At 45.2% G+C, this 24,869-nt stretch overlaps 1 protein-coding gene and 1 long non-coding RNA gene across 6 annotated transcripts in view; both read right to left on the bottom strand.

Moving 5' to 3' along the window:
• The window catches only part of LOC129387528 (uncharacterized), a 179,468-nt gene that overhangs the window by 43,699 nt on the left and 110,900 nt on the right, over window positions 1-24,869 (bottom strand). The window lies entirely within an intron of this gene.
• The window catches only part of LOC126541180 (general transcription factor 3C polypeptide 4-like), a 98,165-nt gene that overhangs the window by 19,790 nt on the left and 53,506 nt on the right, over window positions 1-24,869 (bottom strand). For all 5 annotated transcript variants that reach the window (XM_055076525.1, XM_055076526.1, XM_055076527.1 and 2 more), the window contains 5 exons: window positions 24,662-24,751; window positions 15,434-15,539; window positions 11,359-11,404; window positions 10,822-11,060; window positions 5,172-5,217 (listed from right to left, as the gene is read on the bottom strand). In XM_055076525.1, coding sequence (XP_054932500.1) covers window positions 5,172-5,217; window positions 10,822-11,060; window positions 11,359-11,404; window positions 15,434-15,539; window positions 24,662-24,751 — 527 coding nt within the window. The remainder of the gene's footprint in view (window positions 1-5,171; window positions 5,218-10,821; window positions 11,061-11,358; window positions 11,405-15,433; window positions 15,540-24,661; window positions 24,752-24,869) is intronic.

The following is a 24,869-nucleotide window of genomic DNA, read 5'->3' on the forward strand; positions in this document are numbered from 1 at the left end:
ATCTAACAGGAAAACATTGATAACTTTTGCAGCTGTGAGAGCAACAATAATGGTACATACAACTTGTACAAGATGAGCCAATGTACAAAGAAAGGCCGACGAGGTAATAATGTAAAGCTGAAAATGACTGCCATTATAACGTATAAAAACTAGCTAAATGCTGCAACTTCACAGCACCACACAACCCATGGCAAGAGCATGCCAAAAAAACTAAAGTCGACGTCTCGGGTTTTATACACCAAAACCATGTTTTGATTATGAGGCGTGCCATAGAGGGATCTCCTAATTAATTCTGAACACCACTGATTCTTGAACATGCAGCCAATGCATGTTATGTGAGCGTTTTTGTATTCCGCCCTCATTGGAATGTGGCTCCTGCCACTGGAATCGAACTTGCGACCAGCAGGAGTACGGCAAACCACAACAAATATAGTTTTGCACAAATCAATACTTTCAATTTGTAGATAGCATGAAGCTGAGGCATCCCTTAACACATTCAGTGTTGGCTTTCTTCAGAAGTGACGTACCTGCAGTGTCGGATTTTTTTTTTTTTTCTCATATATTACGAAACAAACACAATGGTTTATTTTTCTTTATGCAGAATGAAAAAAATACACAGATAATGGCAAATGCACACTTGGTATGGTCCTCACATTCATGTTTTCGGTTCCTATATCCTACCTAGTTTCATTTCAACGCGAACACGGAAACATACCGGTATATCAGTGACGGTGACGGAGTTAAGAGGGGGAGATCTACTTTCGTAAGGACAGTGCACCAGGTGATGACATCGTGCCTTTTTCAGGTGGCACAGGTCAATTAAGCTCCCCTACTGCTTGATTAACTACGGTTCCACAACAATGTGAAGAATTCAGCTTTACACAGACAGATTGTCATAAGTGCCTTGCCAGATATCTTAACCACTCTTTCTGATGTCCATGGGATCTGTATAAAAAAGCTTTGGCTTACTACATCTATGTCCTCGGGGAGGCCTTCAGTAAAGTGCTCAGCATCACCAATGCCCGTCCAATGCTAAATGCTGTAGCACCATCTGTTAGGCGCAAGTCGGAGTACTTTCGTGGCAGCAGTAGGGTCTTCTGTTAGGCCTAACAGCATCAAATCAGACAACTCGAAAACAGTAAAATTGAGCGCTAATATGTTGTCCTCAAAGTGAAATGAGGCTAAGGAAAAGCAAATTTTATTATTTACTTTTTTGCAAATTAACATAGGGCAATAGCAAGAGTGAATTCAGATAAAAGTGGGTACAATGAGTGCTACAATGTTGTGACATTATCTACATGCAAGCCCTGCAAAGTTTACAAAGCCGAATTATTAAAAGGAGATGTAGGTTAAAAAATTGACATTTTCTTTCAAAAAGCCATTTTTTTTATATTTTCATTGCAAAATTACATTTCATTCTATGTCCATGTGTAAATAAATCAAGGTGTTTCTCTAATCAGAAGACTGAAAAATGATTCACGCATGGTGGCTGTAGGGGCTTCATTTTTCTATTTATGCTCTGCTGATGAGGCTCACAACCACAAGTTCTGCCCACACAGCGAGCTTTCCTAGTGAAACAAGAAGCGAGCACTAGCCCTGGCTACAGTGCACTAGAAGAGGCTAGTGTGTTCAGGGGTAGCATGCGCCATGCATTGCTGTGAGACGGAGAGTGTGGAAAGGTCCGGCACTTGTATGCCAGCCCATGAGACAGCAGCGCCGCCGCCAACATTCGTTGTACAGGGTTTCCCATTGCTCATTCCCACTGTTGTCAGTTGTGCCGGTCATGCGCCACTAGTGTGTGCGTTGAACTTTGTGTTGCTAGCGATTTTTTTTGTAGTTTATGTAGTTAAAGCGATGCATTTGTTAAAGGCTTGCTTTTCCTCTAGCAGTTCCAGTTTGAATTATATACAGCAGCTGTCGCTGCAATATAAAGATCTGAATGCAATATAAAGTATTAAATTACTTTTAATTATCCAACTTTGAAATAACTCATGCAAGCTAAACTTATCATTTAAAATCAATTAGGTAGTTGATTAATTAAGAAGTGCATTAACCCTTTCAGGGTCAATGACATAAATATACGGCGCTGCGAACAAGTCCAAAATGGTCGATGCTGTATACTTACAGCGCCGTCTGTATGTTTAAAAAGCGCGCCAATTTCCTAACCTCGTCTTTTCTGGCATGTGCTACCACTATGTGGGAATAGAGAGAATTTTTTTTCTCGCGCCTCCCTCTCCCGGTTTTCGTTGCATGGTTTGTTTTAGAGCTAGTTTGCTCCGGCGCGTCTATATACTACCGCGCGCGGGCGGCGGTTTGGGTTTTATTCCGCAGGTAGTTTTGGCTTCTTGCGCTCGCAAAACTGATGGCTATCTCGTCACTAATCGCTCAAAGGGCGACCACCTGTTTCTCGCTTGTTTAGTGCTCTCACAGGGATGCGCATAGGAAGGATGCCACCGTGCATGCATTTCCTTTTCTTTATTTTGGAGACTCGCAAAAACTAATCGCCTCTGGTTGGCGATAAGATGAAGATTAGCAGAAGTTCGTCACATGTTTTGCTTTTTTGATAGGCACACAACCACACAGTTTTCTTGAGTGCGCTCACCTACGCAGTTCGATTATGCTATGGACGTAAATATTAGTGTAAGATCAGGAACGTTTGACACTTGCGAAATATTCTTGTGTGCTCATTTTCTAAGACTTGAACTATGTGTATAACAATTCCTTTTTTTATCGTTGTCATTCATGAATAAACAGTACATATATACCAATGCAAAATACTTTTTTCTCACTTTACGGTCACCCTAGAAAAATTATGGTAAATTTTTTCCGAAATAGGTTCCTCATAAGAATTGGAATCTGCAAGAAAAGAAATCGACCCTAGGCGGTCACATATGGTGAAAAAAATTGACTATGAAAGGGTTAATTAATCGAATTAAATAATTATCTAATTAGAGCTATGTGTGCTGTTGTTTGTGTTACTCATATTACCTTAATAAGTGAGTAATTAGGCAAATAATCACTTTGTTATTAATTACTTTTGCTATCTCCAACAGAGTGTTGACCCTGGGAGTTAAGAAATTAAGTCACCCGCCGCGGTTGCTCAGTGGCTATGGCGTTAGGCTGCTGAGCACGAGGTAGCGGGATCGAATCCCGGCCACGGCGGCCGCATTTCGATGGGGGCGAAATGCGAAAACACCCGTGTGCTTAGATTTAGGCGCACGTTAAAGAACCCCAGGTGGTCGAAATTTCCGGAGTCCTCCACTACGGCGTGCCTCATAATCAGAAAGTGGTTTTGGCACGTAAAACCCCAGAATTTAAGAAATTAGGTCGCCAGTCTCTCTACAGAATATCCACGTATTGTTTGAGTGATGCCTGTATGCGAAGGAGTACGCTTTCATTGATAAATTTTTTTCACGTGTGACACGTAATTGTAACAATTCCATGGTTTTTGATTTCCTGCAGCCTAACAATGTACAAGCAACAATCGTGACCTTTACGGTGAGCTATTGTATAACACTTCATTTCATAATGCCAAATTTTACGCAATGAGTTGGCTCGCTCTCCTTTTCAATATGTTTAGCCTTTCTTAGACCCCCTCATGCAATACTCCACCTCGGAGCATGTGAGGAGCTTGAATTAAAAGAAAAAAAAGATAAAAGAAAATAAGCTACAAACATTCAAAAGCACAACTGGCGCAACGAGCCGTCGTTGCAGAGCATGTCAGGGGAAACACAGCGGCTTCCACACAGCCCATACTGAAATGGCGCCACCTGGTGGCATCTACAAAAAGACCCTCAGCCATGGGCCCTCCCTGAAATTGCTACCCACTCCTAGCACACTGCACCCTGGTTAAGCTGGTACCAGCTCATATGTTTACTTTTCGCCAGTGATCAGGCCAAGGCTGTGCTTCTTACCTACAAGAGGCTGACAAGCGAAAACCTGTTGTATCTCTGAACTTAGAGCAAACCCCAAATGCAGCTGAGTCTCTCAACACCAACCTTTGGTTGGTTGCTGTGCCCCAAAACAAGATTTCTGTCACACACTGTTGTGGAGATAGCCATTTCTACAACAATACAGCAAAACCTCAATAATTCGTAGTTGGTGGGGAACATGGATCAGGTACGAACTAAGCGATGTACTAATTAACTGACAATGGCAGATGAGTGGCTATAGACTGACTGGCCAAAAAACATGCTGATTCTTACTCAAACACACACGCAGACAAGTTTCATTTGCGACCAGGCAGCAAGAAATCTGTGATTTTCACTTGCCGCCATGGCGACCTTGCAGTGACAACGGCATTCTGAAACTCAGCAAGGCTGCGAGCCAGTTTCTCCATCAGGCCCCACTTATCTGTGAATGCCCTCATGGCAGTCAATGCACTAGCCGCATCGGGTACGGAACCATCCATATCGTCATCCATGACGATGTGAAAGTGCTAGAAGCTATAGGAGTAGGAAACACATTGTGGCTACCATGTTTTGACATCACTAAAGGTAGCGACTGCAGTCCAGGAAAGGTCTGTGCATCACAATTTCGCAATATATGGTCTATGCGCACGACATTTAGCTGGTTCCATGCTGGTACGCACCAAAAAATGAAGTAAATACTACACACTAACTGTTTGGCATGTGTTAAGAGACTACAGCTTATGTGGTCAGCCAATACATTAGGTTCAATGGCGACAGGGCTGGGGATCCATCGTGACTATATTTAAACCAGAATTACTTATTACACGGTTATGTATTAACAAGGTTTGCTGTACTATGGTACAACAAAGACCACATAGGCTTTGAGGACGTTCTACAATGATTGGGTGTTTTTTCAACCACAGAGTTGATCTCTCTGAGCAACCAGAAAGACCAGAGAAGAATAAAAAGGATCTCTGGAAAGCAGATCACTGAAGCTCACAAGGTTCCCATAGGTATAGTTCTACATTCTGGCCAAATTTCATGCAAATTCATTATCTGCAATAGTAAATATGTTTCGAAACTTTCAACTTCATACATCATACCAATACTCAACCTGCACATTTAAAAATCAGACCCCTCCGAACTTTCTTAACTCTCTCAAAAAGTGCGAGAGTTCATGAACTATTCTTTGAGAACTAGTATTACCATTTCAAGCAAAAGAAACTGACATGAACGTTAGCCCTAACAAGGCATTCTTACCATCTCAGTAGATTTGGTTATGGTTCCTTCCACCCGCTTGAGAAAACTGCAAAAAAAGTGATACGTCATTCAATGTGCTTGGCACAAAAGGATTTCCCTTCAGATGTAAAACTCTTTTCAAAAAAGCACACCCAACTAACTGTCCAGCATACAACTCTTGATTGCCTTTGTCTGGCTCAGTTAAAGGCATGGCTAATCTCCAAATGCTGAGGTGTTCACGTCCCCACTGCTTTTCAGACAACATACAGACAAAGCTCTCTGAAATGCTGCAAGCACGTAAAGCAAGTTCGCACTGTCACTCTTTATGCTTACCATCATTCACATGTAACAATAGATTTCAACACATGGCAACATTGTCTTGTAACTGTAGCCAAGAGTTCACCGGAATGCTGTGTTGTCAAGATAAATCACTGTTAGGAAAGAAACAGGTCACTGACCGCAGTCAAAACAAAATTACATTTAGATATCTGTACGGATTTCTTGCTCACAATCGCTGACCATAGTCAGAACAAAATGACATTTCAAGATCAATATGGATCTCAATATGTCATTTTGCTTTGACTATGGTTAGTGACCTGCTTCTTTCATAACTAATGTCTTGTAACTGTGTACAGCACTATAATGCTTGACTACTCCAATGGCTTCAGAATGATTTTTCATTTGACAGAGATAGGATTTCTTGGGAACCAGGAGTACAGTGGCTTCACAAGAAAGGAAGCGAAGTTCAAGCTAAGTTACATTTATAAGATGGCAAATAAGTCCTTTCTTAAACAGTAAGCCCTTGATATGTCAGAAGACAGCGCAAAACTGAAAGGTAGGTGGTAATGCTACATCCAGGACTCCATGTCAGCTCCCTGTGACGCTACAGGTTATGGCAAGATCCAAATCAGGAACATGATAAATTTTAAATATAAAACTATGGTGCGTTCTAAAATAGACAAATATACCATGTCTTTATGGATGTAACGGTAACACAAACATAACACGAGAGCAAACTTATGACACAGAAATATATTATGCATTATGATTACATTAAAGGAAAAGTTGTCACCCACCTGAAAGCAACACAAAGCTACAAATAAAACTCATACGGGTTCTCACAAAGACAGCTTTGTAGCGACACTAGAATTTGTTATAGTTCAGGGACAGAGCCTGGTATCACTTCCTTGCTGGGGCATTTACTCCACCAACTGAACTAACATGGAGCCAATGGCATGGATGGATGAATGAAGACAAACCAAAGCACAGGAATGCTTAATTAACATAGTACTCGTTGTACACAAGTTCAACGAGCACATTTCAGGACAAATTTCAAAACTCCTCCCAGGAGAAATTAGTGCTAATTGTGGCCATGTTTCCACTACTCATGCTTTATGAATGTCTTCTTGTCATCCATTTCTGGCTGCATCACCATGCTCTGGAAGGTCAAAAAGATTCATTACTATTGCTAAAAGCTGAGCTGGTTGGCTAGTGGCACAGATGAATTATGTAAGGAAACATTGCCATTATGTCATCCTTGTCATCAGGTGAGCGCATGCACGGTAACATGGTCAAGTGCGCTAGGGGGTCCTTTATGTGAAAGGAGGGCGCACACAGCTCTGCTTTCTCTGGTTTGGTCTCGGTTCCCTATGCATCTTTTCTTATCATCTGTACAACATGCAACATTACCACAGCTAGTGACACACTGAACCTTCACCTTTGGCTCAGGTTTGTCCGAAAAGGGGTCCATAGGAGCGAAGAATTTTGTTCGAAATAATCGTTCCACCATTTTTGGAGTTCGAATTTGTAGGAGCTTTTCTTTCTCCAAATACATAGGACCTTGTCATGACCAACAAGGCAGTTCGAATTATGGAGATTTCACTGAACATTTATTAACAATGCCACGTACCCGCACATAGAACGGTAGGAGAGAATGTTGGCAAGGAGGTACGTTGTGCACAAAGTCAGTGAAAGTCGGTGAAACCCCGGCTGGCCGCACAGTCCTCCGGAAGCTCAGTCTCGAGGCTATCCCCGAGGTTACCAGAGTACGTGACGATTCCGCGAAAGGTCAGGGGGCATATTTATGCCCCACCTCTACCCCACAACATGGACCCCGAGTTCCATCAGGGCCGTCAGCAGGCCCGTAGTGAAGCCATTTGGTGACGCTACGGCTCGCAAGATGGAGTGGTCTACACAGACGCAGCCAGACACCCTCGCGGCGACCTCATGACCGCGGTGGTAGCGGATCACAACGGAGGACTATTAGAACATACAACAATCACGGCTGGCCGGGTGGTAGAAGCAGAGGAAACCGCAATTACCATGGCCATGCATGCGGAAACGAATACCGTCATCAGCGACAGCAAGCAGGCCATCGGAAATTTTGTCCGTGGTAGAATTTCCAAACAGGCGTACCATGTCCTCACACGACGCCCCCTAAGCGGCTTGAAAACCCTCGTGTGAACCCCCGCTCACGCGGCTGTGCCCGGCAACGCGTCGGCTCAGTCTGGCTCGAGATCTCGCGGGCCGAGCCTCGTCCGCGGATGCGGACGGCGTGAATGAGGAGGAGAGACACGAGGAACCCTGTGAGACTTATTATGAAATAGCCCATCGGTATCGCTTGAGGTGTCGCGCGCTCCCACCACCGGCCAAGCAACTCGACAAAACGCAAGCGGTCGCATTTCGACGACTTCAGACAAACACATACCCACACCCAAAATACATTAACAAAATCACAGGGGGCAGGGAAAGCGACAAATGTAGGCTCTGTTCAGAAACAGGAACACTCACACACATAATGTGGGAATGCACCTCGCTCCCGTTCTCTCATCTCCCCATTAGCAGCGAGACTGACTGGACAGCCTGGCTCAGTTCCGGGGACGTCGACCAACAACTTGAACTGGTGGACTGGGCGGAAAAGGCCAAGCAGGCCCAGGGCCTTACTTGAGCCCTAACCCTCAGCCACGTCCCTCTTTACCCTTCCCCCTTTCAATAAAGTTTATCACCACCACCTAATCCCCTTTTCAAAATGACCAATTTGTGCAGTGGTGCGACTTTAACCGCATGCCCGCAGCAAGCTCACTGTTCAAACTTTCAGTGTGACTGACATGCTGTGACATACCGGTACGTTTCCACGCTTCTGTCCTGCCATACCACTGACGTACCCGTGCATTCTTTACTCTCTCCAGTCGAATGTGCGCAGTAACATGCAGCTGGCAAGCTCCAAGGTAGTTCTGCCATCTATTCTATATTTTTAGAAGCGTATATTCTCCTCTCTCTGGGTTTTCTCAGTATGGGCTTTTGTTAGTGCACTGTGGAACGTGCCCCTTTGTGGGCGTAGTTGTGCCGCGTGCAGCGCACATCCGCAGATCAGATGGGAGGGGTGGCTCCTGGACTTTGCCTGCTGCTGCAATGATTCTCAATTCAAATAGTCATGCTATAATGCTAAAACACTAGTAATGCGTGTTTCTGTCACCTGTAACACGTTTATAGGGTTTTTTTTTTTTTTATTCTTTGACACGGTGGCATAATCGTGGAAATGTGTACATCAATATAAAGCTAGGCAGGAGATAGAAAATGAAGATGGGAATGTGAGAACCATACTAACAGTGCATTTGCCATTATCCATGCCATTTTTTCCTTTCTGTTCATTTTATAATATCCGAGAAAACAAATCCAGACACTGGCGGTCCGTCATCATCGAAAAAAAAAAAAACAGCATTGAAAGGGTTAAAGTCACAGGCATATCTCATGCCACAGATGACGCTAACAATGACTGCATCCACAAGTGTGCTGCTGAACCAAGCCTGAACAGTGCAATAGTGACAGCAGTTAGGAGTAGACAGGCACCAGGTGCATGGTGTGCATCTGTGAACAAATACTATACAGTCGAACCCGACTATATCGAACCCGTTTACATCGAATTATTCTATATATCGAACAATTTCTGGTCACGGTATAGTTACAATGAGTATATATAGCAAAAATTACGCTTGCATCGAACAAATATTGCAGTGACTCCCGATATATTGAACGTCAAGCGGCGGAAAAGTGCCCCCAGAAGTTGGTTTTCCCTCGCGGTAGCGGGGAAACCCGGCGGCGCGGCTCCATCCAACCGCTCTCCCTACCGTGACCGCGCTGCCTCGGGCTGTTCGGGCGAGCCGTCGACACTCCCCCTGTCGCGCATAGTGAAGTCTATTATCCTCCCTCTTTCTCTATCATCTTTCACTTCCCACTCCCTCTCCCCTGACGACGCTTCGCCGTGCTCCCTCACGGGTTGCAGAATCAAGCGTCCTTCCTTTCTTTAGATCACTATCTATCGACACTCCCCAGCAAAAAATGATCCTGGCCCACCTACAGCGCTTGCTCAGACAGCCAATCAGAGGCTCTTGTGCGCTCTTCGTGCAAGATGGCAAGAGTGCGAGTTGTCTGGCTGCTTCTCTGGTTTATCGTGTTTGCGCCTTGTGGGCTTTCTCCCGCAGTGTTGCCGTGATGAAGCGGCAGAATTCGCCTTTCGTCATGAAGATCGAAATCATAAATCGCGTCGAACGCGATGTCCCCGCAGCGTGCAAGATTCCGAGGAGCACTCTCAGCACAATTAGGGCTAAAGTGGCCAGACTCGCAACCCGGTGCCCATGGCGCCCGACGCGTACGCACGGCCGTGTACGAGGCGTTCTTCATACGTGCCGGTTTCCGTGTGCTCGGTGATGACTGTGAATTCTGATGAACGCGACGAAGCCTTTGCCGGTGTTGCCGAAGTTTGGAGCGAGCTGTCAAAATTTCCGGGACATTCGAATCAACGGAGGACGAGTTTGTGAGTGCAGATGATGGTGTCGCGACGACGGTAGATCCCGAAACGAAGACTACATCGCCGACATCGTACCGAGCACAAATGAAAGTAGGCACGTTGAGGAAAGCAACTACAGTCCTTTGCCCACATCCTCCGAAGTGATTGGTGCACTCGCATTAGTCCGGTGCTTCTGCGCGAATGCAGAAGGTTGCGGTCTCAGCTGCTCGGACTCCTTAGACAACGTGGGGAAGTGCGTGCGCCTCAGGCAGCGAAATTGCCCAAGCAGAAGAAAATGCAGGACTAATTTATGCGAAACTAAGCTAGTTTCGTCAATAAAGTGACTTTATAAATGGTTTGTGCTTTTATGACATCCAATTATTTAGCAGGCTTATATCGAATTATGCTCTATATCGAACTGATAGGCGTTTTTTTGCGAGTTCGATATAGCCGAGTTTGACTGTATTATGAAAACAACATGGTTCGCTGTTTTGGTACAAGTGAATCTCAGGGATAATGCACTGTGGGAAAGGCTGGTCTAGAGTGGCCCATGTCCACGTAAAGGCCGCACACTGCTACGACAGCGACAAAATGCGCGGCGCTTACACGAGTGTATATAGTATTTCTTGAAGTGCGGAGGGGTCAATGGCAGATCCATCACAATTTATTGGAAAAAGGATCGCCTGTATTTCTTGCTTGTCACTGAATAACATGGGGGCAAGCGTGCAGCAATAAGAGGACAGCTGGAAAAGTGCACAATAATGGGAAAAACTTGGGCCAGTTTAGTCGGGACCTGTATTCACATGATAAAATGAGGCCAGCACAGGAAACAGCTGGAGCTAATTCACTATCCCATGTTCATGCTGCACGAGAAAAGCACCTTACCAGAATAACTGAAGTCCAAATCTGGAGACACTGTCCAATGATGCAAGCGCACAGACATCTGCCATGTATAGCTTCAGTTCCTCCATAAGGTCGGCTTTGCCACAGCTGTACGAGTGAATGCGGTCAAGGCAGTCCGCAACATTCACAATCTGAATATCTGTTGTGGTGTTGTGCTTTCCAGCCTCACTAAGAAGCAACTTGGACACATCGGCTGCATCTCTCCGGTTGCAGATCATCAGCTGTAATTTGGGCACCAGACAAAAAAAGAAGTTTCTTAAGGAAAATGGAGAGTGCTGCTCCATTTCAAGTCCAACACCTGCACTGCTAAAGTTGGCATTAATGTGTAGACTGTGCTGTAAAGGAACAATCAGCGAATTCAAGTGATTACTATAAACTTTTACTCTGCTTCCTATTTTTCTTAATCCCAAAAAGGTGCAGTACATCAAACATGCAGTTGGTTATATGTACAAGATGACTAGGCAAGTCCAAACGTTTCCTGCTTTTCTTTCAATCCAGCCTCGCTTGAGGGACACGTACCTGTAGTGGCTCCTTGACGGTATTTTCATGGACCATTGTGGTGATGCTGAAATGAGAGCAATAATTTGTTAACAAAATGGCACAGAGGCTGGCTTCAGCCAATGTAAAAAACGTATTGTAAGAGGCTTGTTTGCCTACACAGAGTTCTTAATGAAGCTTGACAGCAGACTACCTTATCAGGTCAGTCAAAGCTGTGCAAGTGGACAAGCAAGCGCACATCTCGAAAAGCAGCAATCATTGTCCTTTGCTTTCACTGGTATTACTACAATCAGTAGTACGCAGTGTTGACCACTTATAAGTTCAATACATTTACGGAAACACTAACGCATACATTTGGTTGGCGCTTTCTCGCACCATGCAATTATGGAACACTCTTCCAGACTTCATCATCACTGAATCAAATCTAGGTAAATTCTGCAATCTCATAAGCTTGTATTTCATTGCACAGCAACGTGAAATGGCATGATGTCTCTTTTTTCTCCCCCCCCCCTTTTTTTTTTAGGTTTTACTTCTTTTCGTGTGACCGTGAAGTCAACCCTCACGTTACAATTGTGGTCGTGTTGCATTAGAGACATTACGGTACTACCAGAGCTTTCGGCCTATAATTACACATTTTTTTCTCTCGATTGTTCTATATTTTCCTTTTGTGTCTATTGCAGAAGCAGATTATGGACGCAGGGCATCGTACTTTACGGATTTAACAAAAGCATTCAATTATATTAATCACAACATACTTATTAAAATATTGGAGCACTATGGCATTTGTTTGAAAGTTCTGTCATTTATTTCATTGTACCTACAGTGTTTGTCACAGTTTGCCATGACTGATGGTCACTCTTCTTCAGTCAGGCCACTTCATTTAGGTGTTCCACAGGGGAGCATTTTGGGTCCTTTTTTCTTTGTTCTTTACATGAATGATATTGTTAACATTTATCACATGGCCAAGTATATATTACTGCATTTGCATGATCTTACAGCGCCACCGACTGTAATGCGCAGTTATATTAGCACCCAAATATTCAAAGAAATAACTTGGTGCCGATTCTACTGTGCACATCAAGTAACTAAACTTGAGTTGATGCGTACCGCGTTGAAACAATATTATGGAAAACACGAAGCCATACAGACACGCACACAGCTGAATCTTTGCGGCTAGTGGATATCGGAGTCCAACGACACCTCCTTTTCGCTCTCTACCAACCACAGCAAGTCATCTTCAGTTCCATTTAAGCATTGGAAATGCCACACTTCTGGGGGCTCGCACAACCATCATCTGTGGGAGGGTATTCCATGCACCATGGATCCAGCTTGCAATGTCTCCGAGCATTGCTTTCTTCAGACGACCCATTTGACAGCAGCGTGGCTTGCTACCTTGCATTGAGCTTTTTTTTTTTGAGTAACAAGGAGTTCTGATTGTAATGCATATGCAAATTTGAATGCACCTTTTATTTAATCATACAAATACGGCATACACAGACAATACTAGCCTACTTTTTGCCGGCTCGGATTCTGTGTGCCTATATTATTGCGCAAATGAAACACTTCATCACATTCACTTGTGGGCTACTAATAATGAATTAAAGAAAAAAATCTGTAAAGCTTAATTGCTATTTTGTTCCACCCATGAAACAGATTCTGCAGACTACCCTGACTGTTGATAAACGATTTGGAAATAGAAGATATCAAAAGTTTTAAGATGCTTGGCTTAAAGGGACCCTGAAACGATTTTGACAATTTTCTACAAACGTACTGAGTCGTTAGAGTAGGTCCTTCTGATCATTAATTGACACATCTAAGTGCTCCGCGTAAAGCGTGTAATTTATTATAAGGTTTTAAAAATGCACATCGCTAGCGATCGCAGCACACTGCTCGGCGAAATTTTAAGCCGCCCCTACCCATATGACGGAGATCACCCATATGACATCAGTGGGGCGAGCTATCCGATTGGCTGACCAGGGCGCGTGATCGATAATTTTTCCAACTTTATGGTAAACAAATGATGTTCGTAATAGTTGGAATGTAAGTTGATTTGTTTTTAAAGAAAGAAAGGAACATAAAGGGAATGCACAAGAACAATCTTTCAGTACGCTTAAGCACTTCCAGCACACAGCAAGTGTCATCTGCTTGTGTTACAATGTGCTCCGCCTTTGACGAGAGCTCTGCCGTCAGTGTCGGTCTGTCTTTTCGCGAGCGCTATGATTCGACTTTGTTCCATTGTGGACTGCAAATGTAGCGACTGGCAATATGTAAAGCTGCAACATTGTGTCCCTCTGCAAGCCAGTAGATGAGTGGACTGGCTGCAGCGCATCGAACTGTCGCTATCCGATGGGCGCAAGAATTTACGCGATTGCGGCCGTCACTTTACACCGGAAGATTACTAACGCAATAGCGTTTCGCGAGTCCGGTATTAGGGTAAACGCAAGCGCAAGGGGACAGGGCCTGGATGTGTCCCCTTGCGTGTCGTTTCAGGGGATGAACAGAAGCGCAAATGTGAATGGTCTGCACGGTGCAGCCACCTGGTGACAGAGCTCAACCACACACAGTAGCAGTAACAAAATGTATTCTTCTTTGCTGCTGATGCAAGTTTTTCGCAGGAGTGCATCTACGTTTTCGTAGATGTTTAAAATGTATTACACTTTGTTAGAGCAATATTAGCTCTCTGTTTGGCTGGTTAAGCTCTGCGCCAACGGGTGGTTGGACCGTGGAGACCGATCAGGCAGCTCACGTGCATCTACACTAAAGTTCCTTCATCAGCTTGAGTTTATGCCTCCACCATTCCGTCCAAATTCCCTGCTCGCCTGTGGTTACCGGAATACCAGACACGTTCGGCGCTATGGCAGAATGCTCGCAACGCACGCTGCTTCGATAGCTCTCGCTTGGGGTCGATGGCCAAGCGGCTAGCGGAGAGGTTTCGTGCGGGCGGGGGTGGGCTCCAAAACAACCGGAAGTGGACGATGTGGCGTCGCATCGTGACGCAGAACCAGTGAAGACGAAGCTTAGCCCCGATTGCTCGGCGAACAAGTTGAGGAGGAAAAGCATGGCTAGGGAGGAGGGTAACTTGTAATCGCTTGTAGCCCCATTAATACGTAACGCTTCACTTAAATTGTGGTGCGAATGTTCTACTTAAGCTGTACCCTACACGTCTACAAGATTTGTCTGAACCGTTTCAGGGGCCCTTTAATCTCCAATAATTCGTGCTTGGGTGCTATCATTTACCTGTCGAAAAAGCTGTCCAAGGTAATTGATCTCATGTGTTGACATTGCTTTACATTCCCTGTTTCAGTTAATGATATTTTGTACAATGCTCTATTTTCTTCCACACTAACCTATGGTGCACTAGTTAGGGGAGCAACAAGAAAATAAGAAAGTTCTTTCACTTCTGAAGCTTGCAGTACGCCTAGTTTTTAAAGCTCCTTACCGATGTCACACAGAGGATATGTTCAATAAGTTTAAGATTGTTAATGTACAATGTATGTACAATTTCAGACTACTAAGAAGGAAACAACACAAGAAGGAAACAAATAAGAAAATTACCTTCTGAAATCACTGGTGAGGTTAAAAAAAATTCCCCTACGTACCATACATGCTATACCGAAACATGGAAAGTTGCCACACACTGCACGGCCTATAGTAACCAAATGCTAAGGCAAACATTACAAACCTTGCTAAATGAGTTGGCCAAAAATGGCACCAGTGTAGAATTGACCTCCTTGAATGAGTTACAAAGCATATACGTATAACTTTTCATTGTTTTATCTTTTGTTTAACTACTGCTTGTGTTTCTTTATTTCTTTCAGTTCTGATCCAGTAAATTTCTCGAAATATTTTTGTATGTTTTATGGATTTTCTCTACGCACATAATTGCCCCTTGTTTGCATTGTTTTGTAGTTTTCTGAAGTTCTTGCATTTCCTGCATGTTGATTTTCTCCTGCACATGTATGGAGTTGATACTACTGTATGCCATGTTCCGGTGCATGGACCCAGTCAAGCCCTTTCAGGCTTCCTGTGCATGCTCCAAACATCTGACAGATGTTGAATAAAGCTGAATTGAATTCAATAACCAAAATTTTCTTACTGATAAAACACTGCAAAGTAGATGCCATTAGGTGAGACAGCCAGGCCTACAGGTTGAAGCATCCAGGGCAGCTCTATGTGTAGTTTCTCACTGCTGAAGTTGAGATCTAAGGGCAGAGCAAGGACAAAGAATTCACTTAGAAAACAAGGGTGGCCGCCTACATACAATCAAAAATAATAATATTAAATAAAAAATACAATCCGGATTCACATGCGCGTCTTAGCTTTTAGTCATACATAACAAATAGTCAGATACTTCTCCATAATTAAATGTTCTATATGCAGTCGAATATTTCCATAGGTTTTCGTCATCACTTTTACAGAAATTAGATTTATATCAGGATATTAGATTTCATATAAAAAAATTTCAGTAGGACTACCTGTGCAATCTTGTGCAAGGACGACCCCCAGTCGCATGCAAGGAGCTAAAAAGGCACAGTGTTCCAACACGCTGTACGGTAAACACTAGTTCACTTGTGTTTCAGGGACCAGAAAAAAATGCCTGAATTAATTATATTGTTACGGTTAACGTCAAACCGGCTTTATTTAAGGGACGAGATTGATGGTGAAGTCAAGATGGTGTCCCGAGGCTGCACCAGCTAACCTCTTCTTCCTCTTCTCCTCGGCCAGCTCATGCTTTAGCAATCCCCGGTTGCCAGACGAAGCCCGCTGGGCAAGTTCAAATTACTCAGAAAGCGTGGGGTGAAACCGCTTAAGACGGGCAACATGTACTAACTGGGTCCGGCTAGACCGACGACCAGCGGACGTCAAGCGTGCCACCACGTACGTCAAGTCACTCAAGCGATCTACAATGACGAATGGGCCCGCGTACTGGGGTAAAAACTTTTCACATAAACCACGTTTACGTTCCAGAGTCCACAACCACACAAAGTCTCCTTTAGCGTACGAGACGGACTGGTGTCGGCTGTCATAGCGCTCTTTCAATCGGTGTTGCGATGCCACAGTACGAAGACGAGCGATACGCCGGGCTTCTTCGGCAAGACAAAGCGTCTTGGCAACAGAGTACTCGCTGTGAAAGTCAAACAGTAGTATAGTGTCAATGCAGTTTAGCGGTGAACGTGCGTAAAGGAGATAAAAAGGACTGTAATCGGTCGTCTCATGCTTTGCAGTATTATAAGCGTAGGTGATGAAGGGGAGTACGTCATCCCAGTCCTTGTGATCGGAAAATACGTACATGGCCAGCATGTTCGTTAGAGTTCTGTTCGTACGTTCTACAAGCCAATTTGTCTGAGGGTGATAAGGCGTTGAATGACGGAACTGCGAACTGCAGAGACGAAGCTGTTCTTCTATGGCGTCCGCAACGAACTGACGACCGCGATCGCTAATGATGACACGGGGGGGGAACATGTCGAAGAATAATGAATCGAAGCAAAACCGTTGCAACGGACGCAGCTGTTGAAGATGGTACGGCCGCCGTTTCCGCGTAACGGGTCAGATGGTCGACACATACGATCACCCATCGGTTGTCGTTAGATGATCGGGGAAATCGATACCCACTTGTTCAAATGGCAGGCGAGGCAGCGGCAGAGGTTGGAGAAGACCTGGCGGAGCGGTCGTAGGGCGCTTGTAGCGTTGACATTGTTCGCAACTGGCGACGTAGTGCTTGACTGTGTCCCGCATTCTGGGCCAGTAAAAACGCTCCTGTGTCCGGTTCAAAGTTCTGATGAATCCTAGATGGCCAGAGGTCACATCGTCGTGCATGGCTCTCAGTATGTCCGTTCGCAGACTCTGCGGCACCACCAGAAGGAAGCGTGCGCCTTTAGCCGAATAATTGGTCTTGTAAAGCAAGCCGTCACGGACACAAAATCGACCAGTGGCCCCAGGACGCGATGCGGCTGCAAATAGAGGTTCCAAACTAATATCATTTTCCTGCTCTGCTTTGAAAGTCATCGAGTCTGGGAATGTAGAAGAAATGGGAGCAAGACAGTCATCAAAATTGTCTTCGTGACATTCCGTCGTCGTCAGAGGAAGGCGGGAGAGACAGTCCGCATCTGCGTGGCAACGCCCGGACTTGTAGGAAATAACGAAGTCGTACTCCTGCAGTCGAAGAGCCCAACGTGCCAGTCAACCACTCGGATCACGGAGATTCACCAACCAGCATAACGCGTGATGGTCAGTAACGATAGTGAACGGGCGTCCGTAGATATAAGGCCGAAATTTGTGGACAGCGAAAACAGCTGCCAAGCATTCTTGCTCGGTCACAGTGTAATTGCGTTCCGCCTTGGTCAAAGAGCAACTAGCATAAGCCACAACGTGTTCAGCTCCTTGATGACGTTGCACTAGTACAGCACCGATGCCGATGCCACTGGCATCCGCGTGCACTGCCAAAGGTGCGGATGCATCAGAGTGACGCAATATGGGCCCTGATGTTAGCAGAAATTTTAGCTGGCGGAACGCGTCGTCGCAAGCCGATGTCCAGTTGAAAGGGACGGCTTTTTGGAGAAGACATGTTAGGGGGTACACCACGTCGGCGAATCTTGGGACGAAGCAACGAAAATACGAGCACAGGCCCAAGAAACTCCTTAACTCCCGCGCTGACTTCAGTGCTTCGAAGGAGCTGACTGCCTCAATCTTCCGTGGATCTGGCCTCACACCGTTTTTGTCGACCAGATGCCCAAGTACTAACGTCTCGATTTCCCCAAAACGACATTTCTTGGAATTTAGGATCAAGCCGGCTTGTTTGACACAATCCAGAACAAGACTGAGACGGCTGTTATGCTCACTCAATGTGCTGCCAAAAATAACCACATCATCGAGGTAGCACAAACAAATTTCCCATTTAAGTCCTTGGAGGATAGTATCCATGAATCGTTCGAATGTTGCTGGCGCGTTACAAAGGCCGAACAGCATAACGTTAAATTCATAAAGACCGTCTGGTGTCACGAAGGCCGTTTTCTCCTTATCGTCTGGGTGCATGGGTATCTGCCAATACCCTGATCGCAAATCCAGTGATGAAAAGTAGGCAGCGGAATGTAGACAATCGATGACATCATCAATTCTAGGAAGCGGATACACATCCTTTTTGGTGACCGCATTCATTTTCCTGTAATCAACGCAAAACCGCCACAATCCATCCTTCTTCTTTACTTAGATTACGGGTGCTGCCCACGGACTAGAGGACTCTTGAACAACACTTTTCCGCAGCATGTCTTTCACCTGTTCAGCAATAACTTTCTGTTGAAGAAACGCGGTAAGGCTTTTGCCGAATGGGGTGCGCAGATCCGGTGTCAATTCTGTGGCGAGCACGAGAACGCGGGAGTGAAGCCTGCTTGTCGCCTTGTGTAAAATCGAACACAGAAAGATGTGCCCACAAAACTCGTGCGAGAGTGTGACGCTCATATGAGGGTAGCGCCTTGTTGATCATCCGTAGGATCTGCTCTTCAGAAGTGCTTCGGTGGGGATTGCTAGTATGAGACTGCTCCTCCTCGCTTAGAACTGTAATGGAGCTGTAAGTAATCTCGTCGAATTCAGCGAGCTTCATATCGCGCGGGAGAACAGCAGGGACGCAAGAACAATTGAAAGCTCACAAATTTGAGGCGCCATTCACTACTCTCACGACAGAGCGTGGTACAAGTACATCTTTTTTTGCGCAGCTCGACATAAGTGGCTGGACTTGCGCGTCAAACGATGAAAGGTCGGCAGCAGCGAAATTGACCGGGATACGTGACAGCGACCAAGGCAGTAGCAGCAAATCGTTCGAAACAACACAATAGTTTTTCACTGGTAAGGATGTGTCGGCAAGGGTGGCGAGAAGCGCGCTATTCAAAGTAATTTCGCCTGTGCCACAGTTAACGGATGCACCGCAATCCTGAAGAAAGTCAATACCAAGAATCACATCATGAGTACATCGCGGTAGTACGAGAAATTCTGTTTTAAGATCTCCTCCGAATAAAACACTTGCAACACAAATACCAAGGGGGACTAGGCCCTCTCCACTGACACCACGAAACGTCACACCATCATTCCACGGGAACATAACTTTCCGACCCAGCCTCTCTTTGAAAGTCACACTCATGACAGAAACGGTAGCACCAGTATCCACTAATGCTGTTGCAGGTATACTATCAATTAACACACGCACTTTGTTCTTCACCATCATAATAGGCAGAGGAGTATTTCACAGATGCAGACTGTCCGGCGAACTTACCTCCATCGGCCGCGCCGGCTAGTTTCCCGACGGCGTTGGAGACGTAGCACGTCGCCGTGGTGACGGTGAACGGCGTTGGCGACTGGTTGGGGGTGTCAGGCTGCGGTCTGAAGCTGGCGAGCCACTCCTTCTACTATATTGACGGAAGGTATTCCGGGGTGGCACGCCTGTGGTGTTGGCAGTATCAGGGTCTGTCGGCCAGCGGTCGTCATAACTGTCACGTTCAAAATTCGGCCAAGTTATTGGTGGGCCATATGTTGTTGTCTGTCGGCGCCGGCGACAAAAACGAGCAATGTGTCCTGAGGCGCCACAGCTGTAACAAACAGGCGATGCGCGACCGACGTTGTAAGCCTGGGGGTCAACCCTGGAATGCTGCGAATAATAAACGCGATCTTCCGAATTCCGATTCGTGGTGGTAGCTCGACGAGTTCGTTGATCGTGCGTCATGTCGTTGGGAAAGGTACGTCGGTGCTGTCGCAGCTGATCGACTCGACAGTCTGCAACGCCTGGCATGGCAAACAATGCGGACACAGCAGATGCATGTTCTTGAGGTTGGTTGGAAGCGCAACCAAGCCGTTCGACATCCGCCTTTTTGGTGTGTCGTTCAAGTTCCTCGCGGACAATTTGCCTTATGGCTGCCGCAAGGTCAAATTGAAAACCGTAGTTGTCGCTTTCGTCAACGCTTGCCACCATTGTGACATTTGCTAACCTGCCAAACTTTGGCGTGATACGGCGCAGCTTCAAGGCCTCAAATGTGCGGCAATGCTTGATGAGGTCGGCGACCGAGGCGAGACTCTCCTTTCCGATTAAATAATTATAAACATCCTCGGCTATGCCTTTGAGAAGATGTCCAACCTTGTCCTCTTCGGACATTCGAGGATTGACCGTTCTGCAAAGCTTCAGGATTGCCTCTATGTACGTAGTACAGGTCTCACCAGGTACTTGAGTGCGCTGAAGCAATGTCTGCTCCGCCCGCTTCCTTTTCGTGGTGGAATCGCCGAAGCACTCTGTGAGGTGAGTAACGAAGCTGTCCCACGTTGTGCAGGTATCTTCATGGTTCTCGAACCACACTAGCGCAGTGTCTGTGAGGAACAGAACCACATTGTCAAGCTGAGCCGTGGAGTTCCAGCCATTGTACTTGCTCACACGCTTGTAGTGTGGGTGAGCCATTCCTCCACGGCCTCACCGAATTTCCCTGAGAAAGGGCGGGGCTCCATCTGATGCATCCAGGCGCCGGTTGTTCGCACTGGAGCAGCCAGAGAAGGCTGTTGGTCACCGCTGTGGGACATCGGGATCTCAAACGGTGTTGGAGGCAGTCGAGCGAGGCGTCGGCTCCGGCGTGGCACTTGCTGCAGCAGCTCCGTCTTGTCTTGGTCGAAGTACACCGCACCTCCACCACAAAACTGTTACGGTTAACGTTAAACCGGCTTTATTTAAGGGACGAGATTGATGGTGAAGTCAAGATGGCGTCCCGAGGCTGCACCAGCTAACCTCTTCTTCCTCTTCTCCTCACCCAGCTCATGCCGTAGCAATATTTTGAATCATCAAACTGATCCAGAAAATGAGCATGAGATCGTTACATTATCAACGTGCTTATATTTAGTCAACACACCTGTAGCCATTGTTTCTAGTATTCTGTATTAAAGTTATTTTATTTGTTTGTTACAATGACTGTTGAAATACCATCCCAGAAACCTCGAAACGCTTGTTTCGTGCGAAGAAGAGACTTATTTTAAGAGAAAATGCGCTCTGAAGCGCATGCGTACTTCTAGCGCAGTTCAAATCAACCGCCCTCCGATCGAGGAGTATTGACGTCATGGTCTCATAGTGACGTTGCGCCGTCGGTGAGTAAAACGGCCCCCGCAGACGGCGCTACGGCTTTTCTGCACAAAACGCAAACGTGCGGCCAGAAACAGAGCCAAGACAGAGCCGACAGCAACGCGAAAGCGGAACTATGATGGCTAGCGGAAGGGAAAGCACACCACGATAAGCTGGTTCTTTATCTTATGACGCCAACTTCGACGCTCGTTGCAATGGATGACCCTGACAATGACACATTAGCTCACGATGCTGGGCTCGAGTTCAGCGATTTAAGCACTGTTGAACGTGACCTGCTGTTGAGGTCTCGCACTGCCAGCGTCATTGCGTACTACTACGACGACGGCCTGCTTTGAAAGGCACTCCACACGACTTCAAAAAGTCGGCATTGAACTCGTAATCAGACTCCCATCGACTCCGAGTTACGACTCCCATCGCAGTGTGGCCGCAGCATAAACACACGAGTTTTCCTCCAGACTGACTCCAGTTTTCACTACAATGGTCACATTAACAAGCTTTTATACTTAAAAACAGCCATGACTGCTCTACCTCGCATTATACCTTTGTCAAGACATTTCTTCAACACTTGCAAAAACTCAAGGCAAGAAAAATTTCATAACGATTGTTGTTGCCAGTAGACATTTGTAACGTAACTCAGACGAGCCTCTACGTAATTTTGGTTGTCCGTGCTTTATATCAGTGAGCATCTTATTGCTATATTCCCTTTCCTGTTAACTGTGTATATGTGTTCAAAACAAATAATAATAATAATAATAATATTGCTACATAGAAACAGAGAATGCAAGGTCAGAGACAATAGTGGCTACAGTGAGGTGAATATTTTGTTGCTCGCAGCTGAAAATACGATGTACCCTGGTAGCAGAAATGTAATTTACTCAAGGAGAGCAACTAGACAAATGGCACATTCTGGATGCACACATGCATTTTGGCGAGCAGTTTGGCTTAGTTGGCCCACAGCAAGTAAGCCAATGTGCTAATCTTGTGCAATCGTGATGATTACATGATTGCATATTAATTACTATGCAAAGCGAGTGTTTGCAATTTTATGTTGTTTATCCGTCACGCATCAGCACTGGGATATCATATTGTAACAGTGTGGAAAGCAATCAATTCTCCTACCCTCGTGTGATTGGCCAGAGTTGCGTTTATGTCAGCGAAAATGCCATTTTGACCAATCGCACGAGAGCAAGCGAATGTTTCACTTTCTAACCGTTAGAAGATTGCAACCCAGCAAGCTGCCGACTGGTCATTAAAATCAACAGACCTTTTACTAGCTGTCAGAGAGCTATACGTCTCTTTCACATAGATTTGATTGTTGTTTTCATTTCTTTTTGGCAATACCAAGGTGCAGATTTATAACAAATGCCGGATATAATAAAAATATTTTCATGTTCGATGTGGCTTTATTGTAATAAGGTTCAACTGTAACACATAAAGAAACCTCTGATCTCCTATGGGTGATCCCACGAGATTGAAATGCGGCGTAAACCTCATAATTTAGGTTTCATTGGTTAAATTATATTTGCAACTTTTCTGCAGTTCCGGCCTGTGATCACAGCACATGGCAGCTGAGCACCTTCTGTTAATCATCATGCACGTTAGTGGCACACGCAATCCAATCCGATCCTCAAATGGCGAGCTTTCCGCCATTTCATGAGATTTGAGGATTGCATGTGGGTTGCTAATGTTGGCATTGTTTTTCTTCATGTAGCTTTGCCATGGGGCAATATGGAAGCTACACGGCTGGTTTCAAGCTGAAGGCTCATGACTAAGGTGACGCAGACAGCGTTGACACGGCCAGCGATAAGGCAACAAACAGCGTCGACAGTGTTGACAGCAACAGAACGAATAGTTTGGGCCCGAATAACTTTATTTATTCATTTCGTCACTACATCTTTAGCTAGTGAGTGCAAATAAGGGGCCTTTGCAATTCCTGCTAGTGTAAAACATGTGCTCTAATTACCAAGGTAAGCACTGTTTGGAAGTAATACTTTGTTTGAGCTTGCAGTGGCTGGCATTAGAACCCCGACTTACAGCAATTTGATTTTTCTATCTAGCACCTAGAATATTCTCCCCATAAAATGTTTCACACATAATTATCAAGCACCCCAACTTAACATCCATTTTATACCAAAAACATGCACAAGCATTATCCAAGTAAGTATGGTATTTTACCAGAGACACAGTGATTGACTGTTAAGAGAACATTCTGAAGTCAAGAGCCTGTGTGACCAGTGGCTGTTGCACACACACTTTGCATATGTTGAGCTGGCCAATGTGGTCTAGCCGCCAGACTTATACCAAATGCTCAAGACCATGGCTCGCAAAACAGCTAGAGCTATAGAATGCTGGCCATCGTGTTCGAGTCATCACCACAAGCCACCACGCTGTACCTGTCGGCAGCAACTGCAATTAGTTCTTTTGCCAGCTGTCACGTTTCAGCAACACCGATTACATCCACTGCTCACAGGTACCACATGTGGTGATGACTTGGACCCAGCAATCAAGTTCTGTGATGGTTATGTGAGCCACGTACTGGCATGTTCCCCCAGATCCTCCCTTTTTTTTTTTTTCTCTGAAGTGTTAATGGCAAGGTGTGGCTCGATGTATGGCCACAGTGCAGATAATCTGCACACAGAGCCTGCTGTGGTGGAAGAAAAAATGTTTTTTTTTTTTTTCTTTCTTGATGGCAAGCATGGTAATCACTTGTCCAAGTGGGGAAAAACATCAGAGCCATTTGGTGCCGCACAGATTCGATTTATTGGGAAGTGGTAGACCTAATTTTCATTCATTGCAGCCGTACGTTTAGCCATGTTTTTTTGCTCTTCACAATGCTCAGAAATGGTCCCACAGAAAGGATAATGCGGTTTAACCAGGTTCAGTATATAATCGGGCTTGATTGTGCCCATAAATAATGAAGAACTGTGACGGCGGATATGAGATTCACAGAAATTGTTTGATATCACACTGACAAATTAACTTGCGGTGCAAAAATTTAAGAAATCGAACTTTGACCTTCATTTTCTCTTCTAGTAATTACCCCCTTACTATGAAATTAACGTAAATAAGGTTTTGGAAGAATACTCTATTAGTCTCAGCTGATTTAATGTTTCCCTTTAGTCTTCCTGTGTGGTCAGCAGAGTTGAAAGTGAAACTTGAAAGTGGTTTGAAAAAAGCTGCACACTTGGCCTACTGCCACTGCGCAGTAACATTCATACTTACCGCTATCGACGTAAACGTTTACAATCTCCGCATTCATTGTGCATACAAGCAAGTGCAGGTTGTCCTCATTTGAGAGGCACTTGTCAAGGGCTGTTAGAAAAGGCAAAGAAAAACAGATCATTAGGAAATGAACGCCGCATATTTAGGTGCAAGACCAGTGTTCACTTTTCGAAAATGCAAATAGGGCGCAGGCTTGACAGTGGTCACG

Source organism: Dermacentor andersoni, chromosome 2, assembly GCF_023375885.2.
Source record: "Dermacentor andersoni chromosome 2, qqDerAnde1_hic_scaffold, whole genome shotgun sequence".
In the NCBI taxonomy this organism is placed as follows: Eukaryota; Metazoa; Arthropoda; class Arachnida; order Ixodida; family Ixodidae; genus Dermacentor; species Dermacentor andersoni.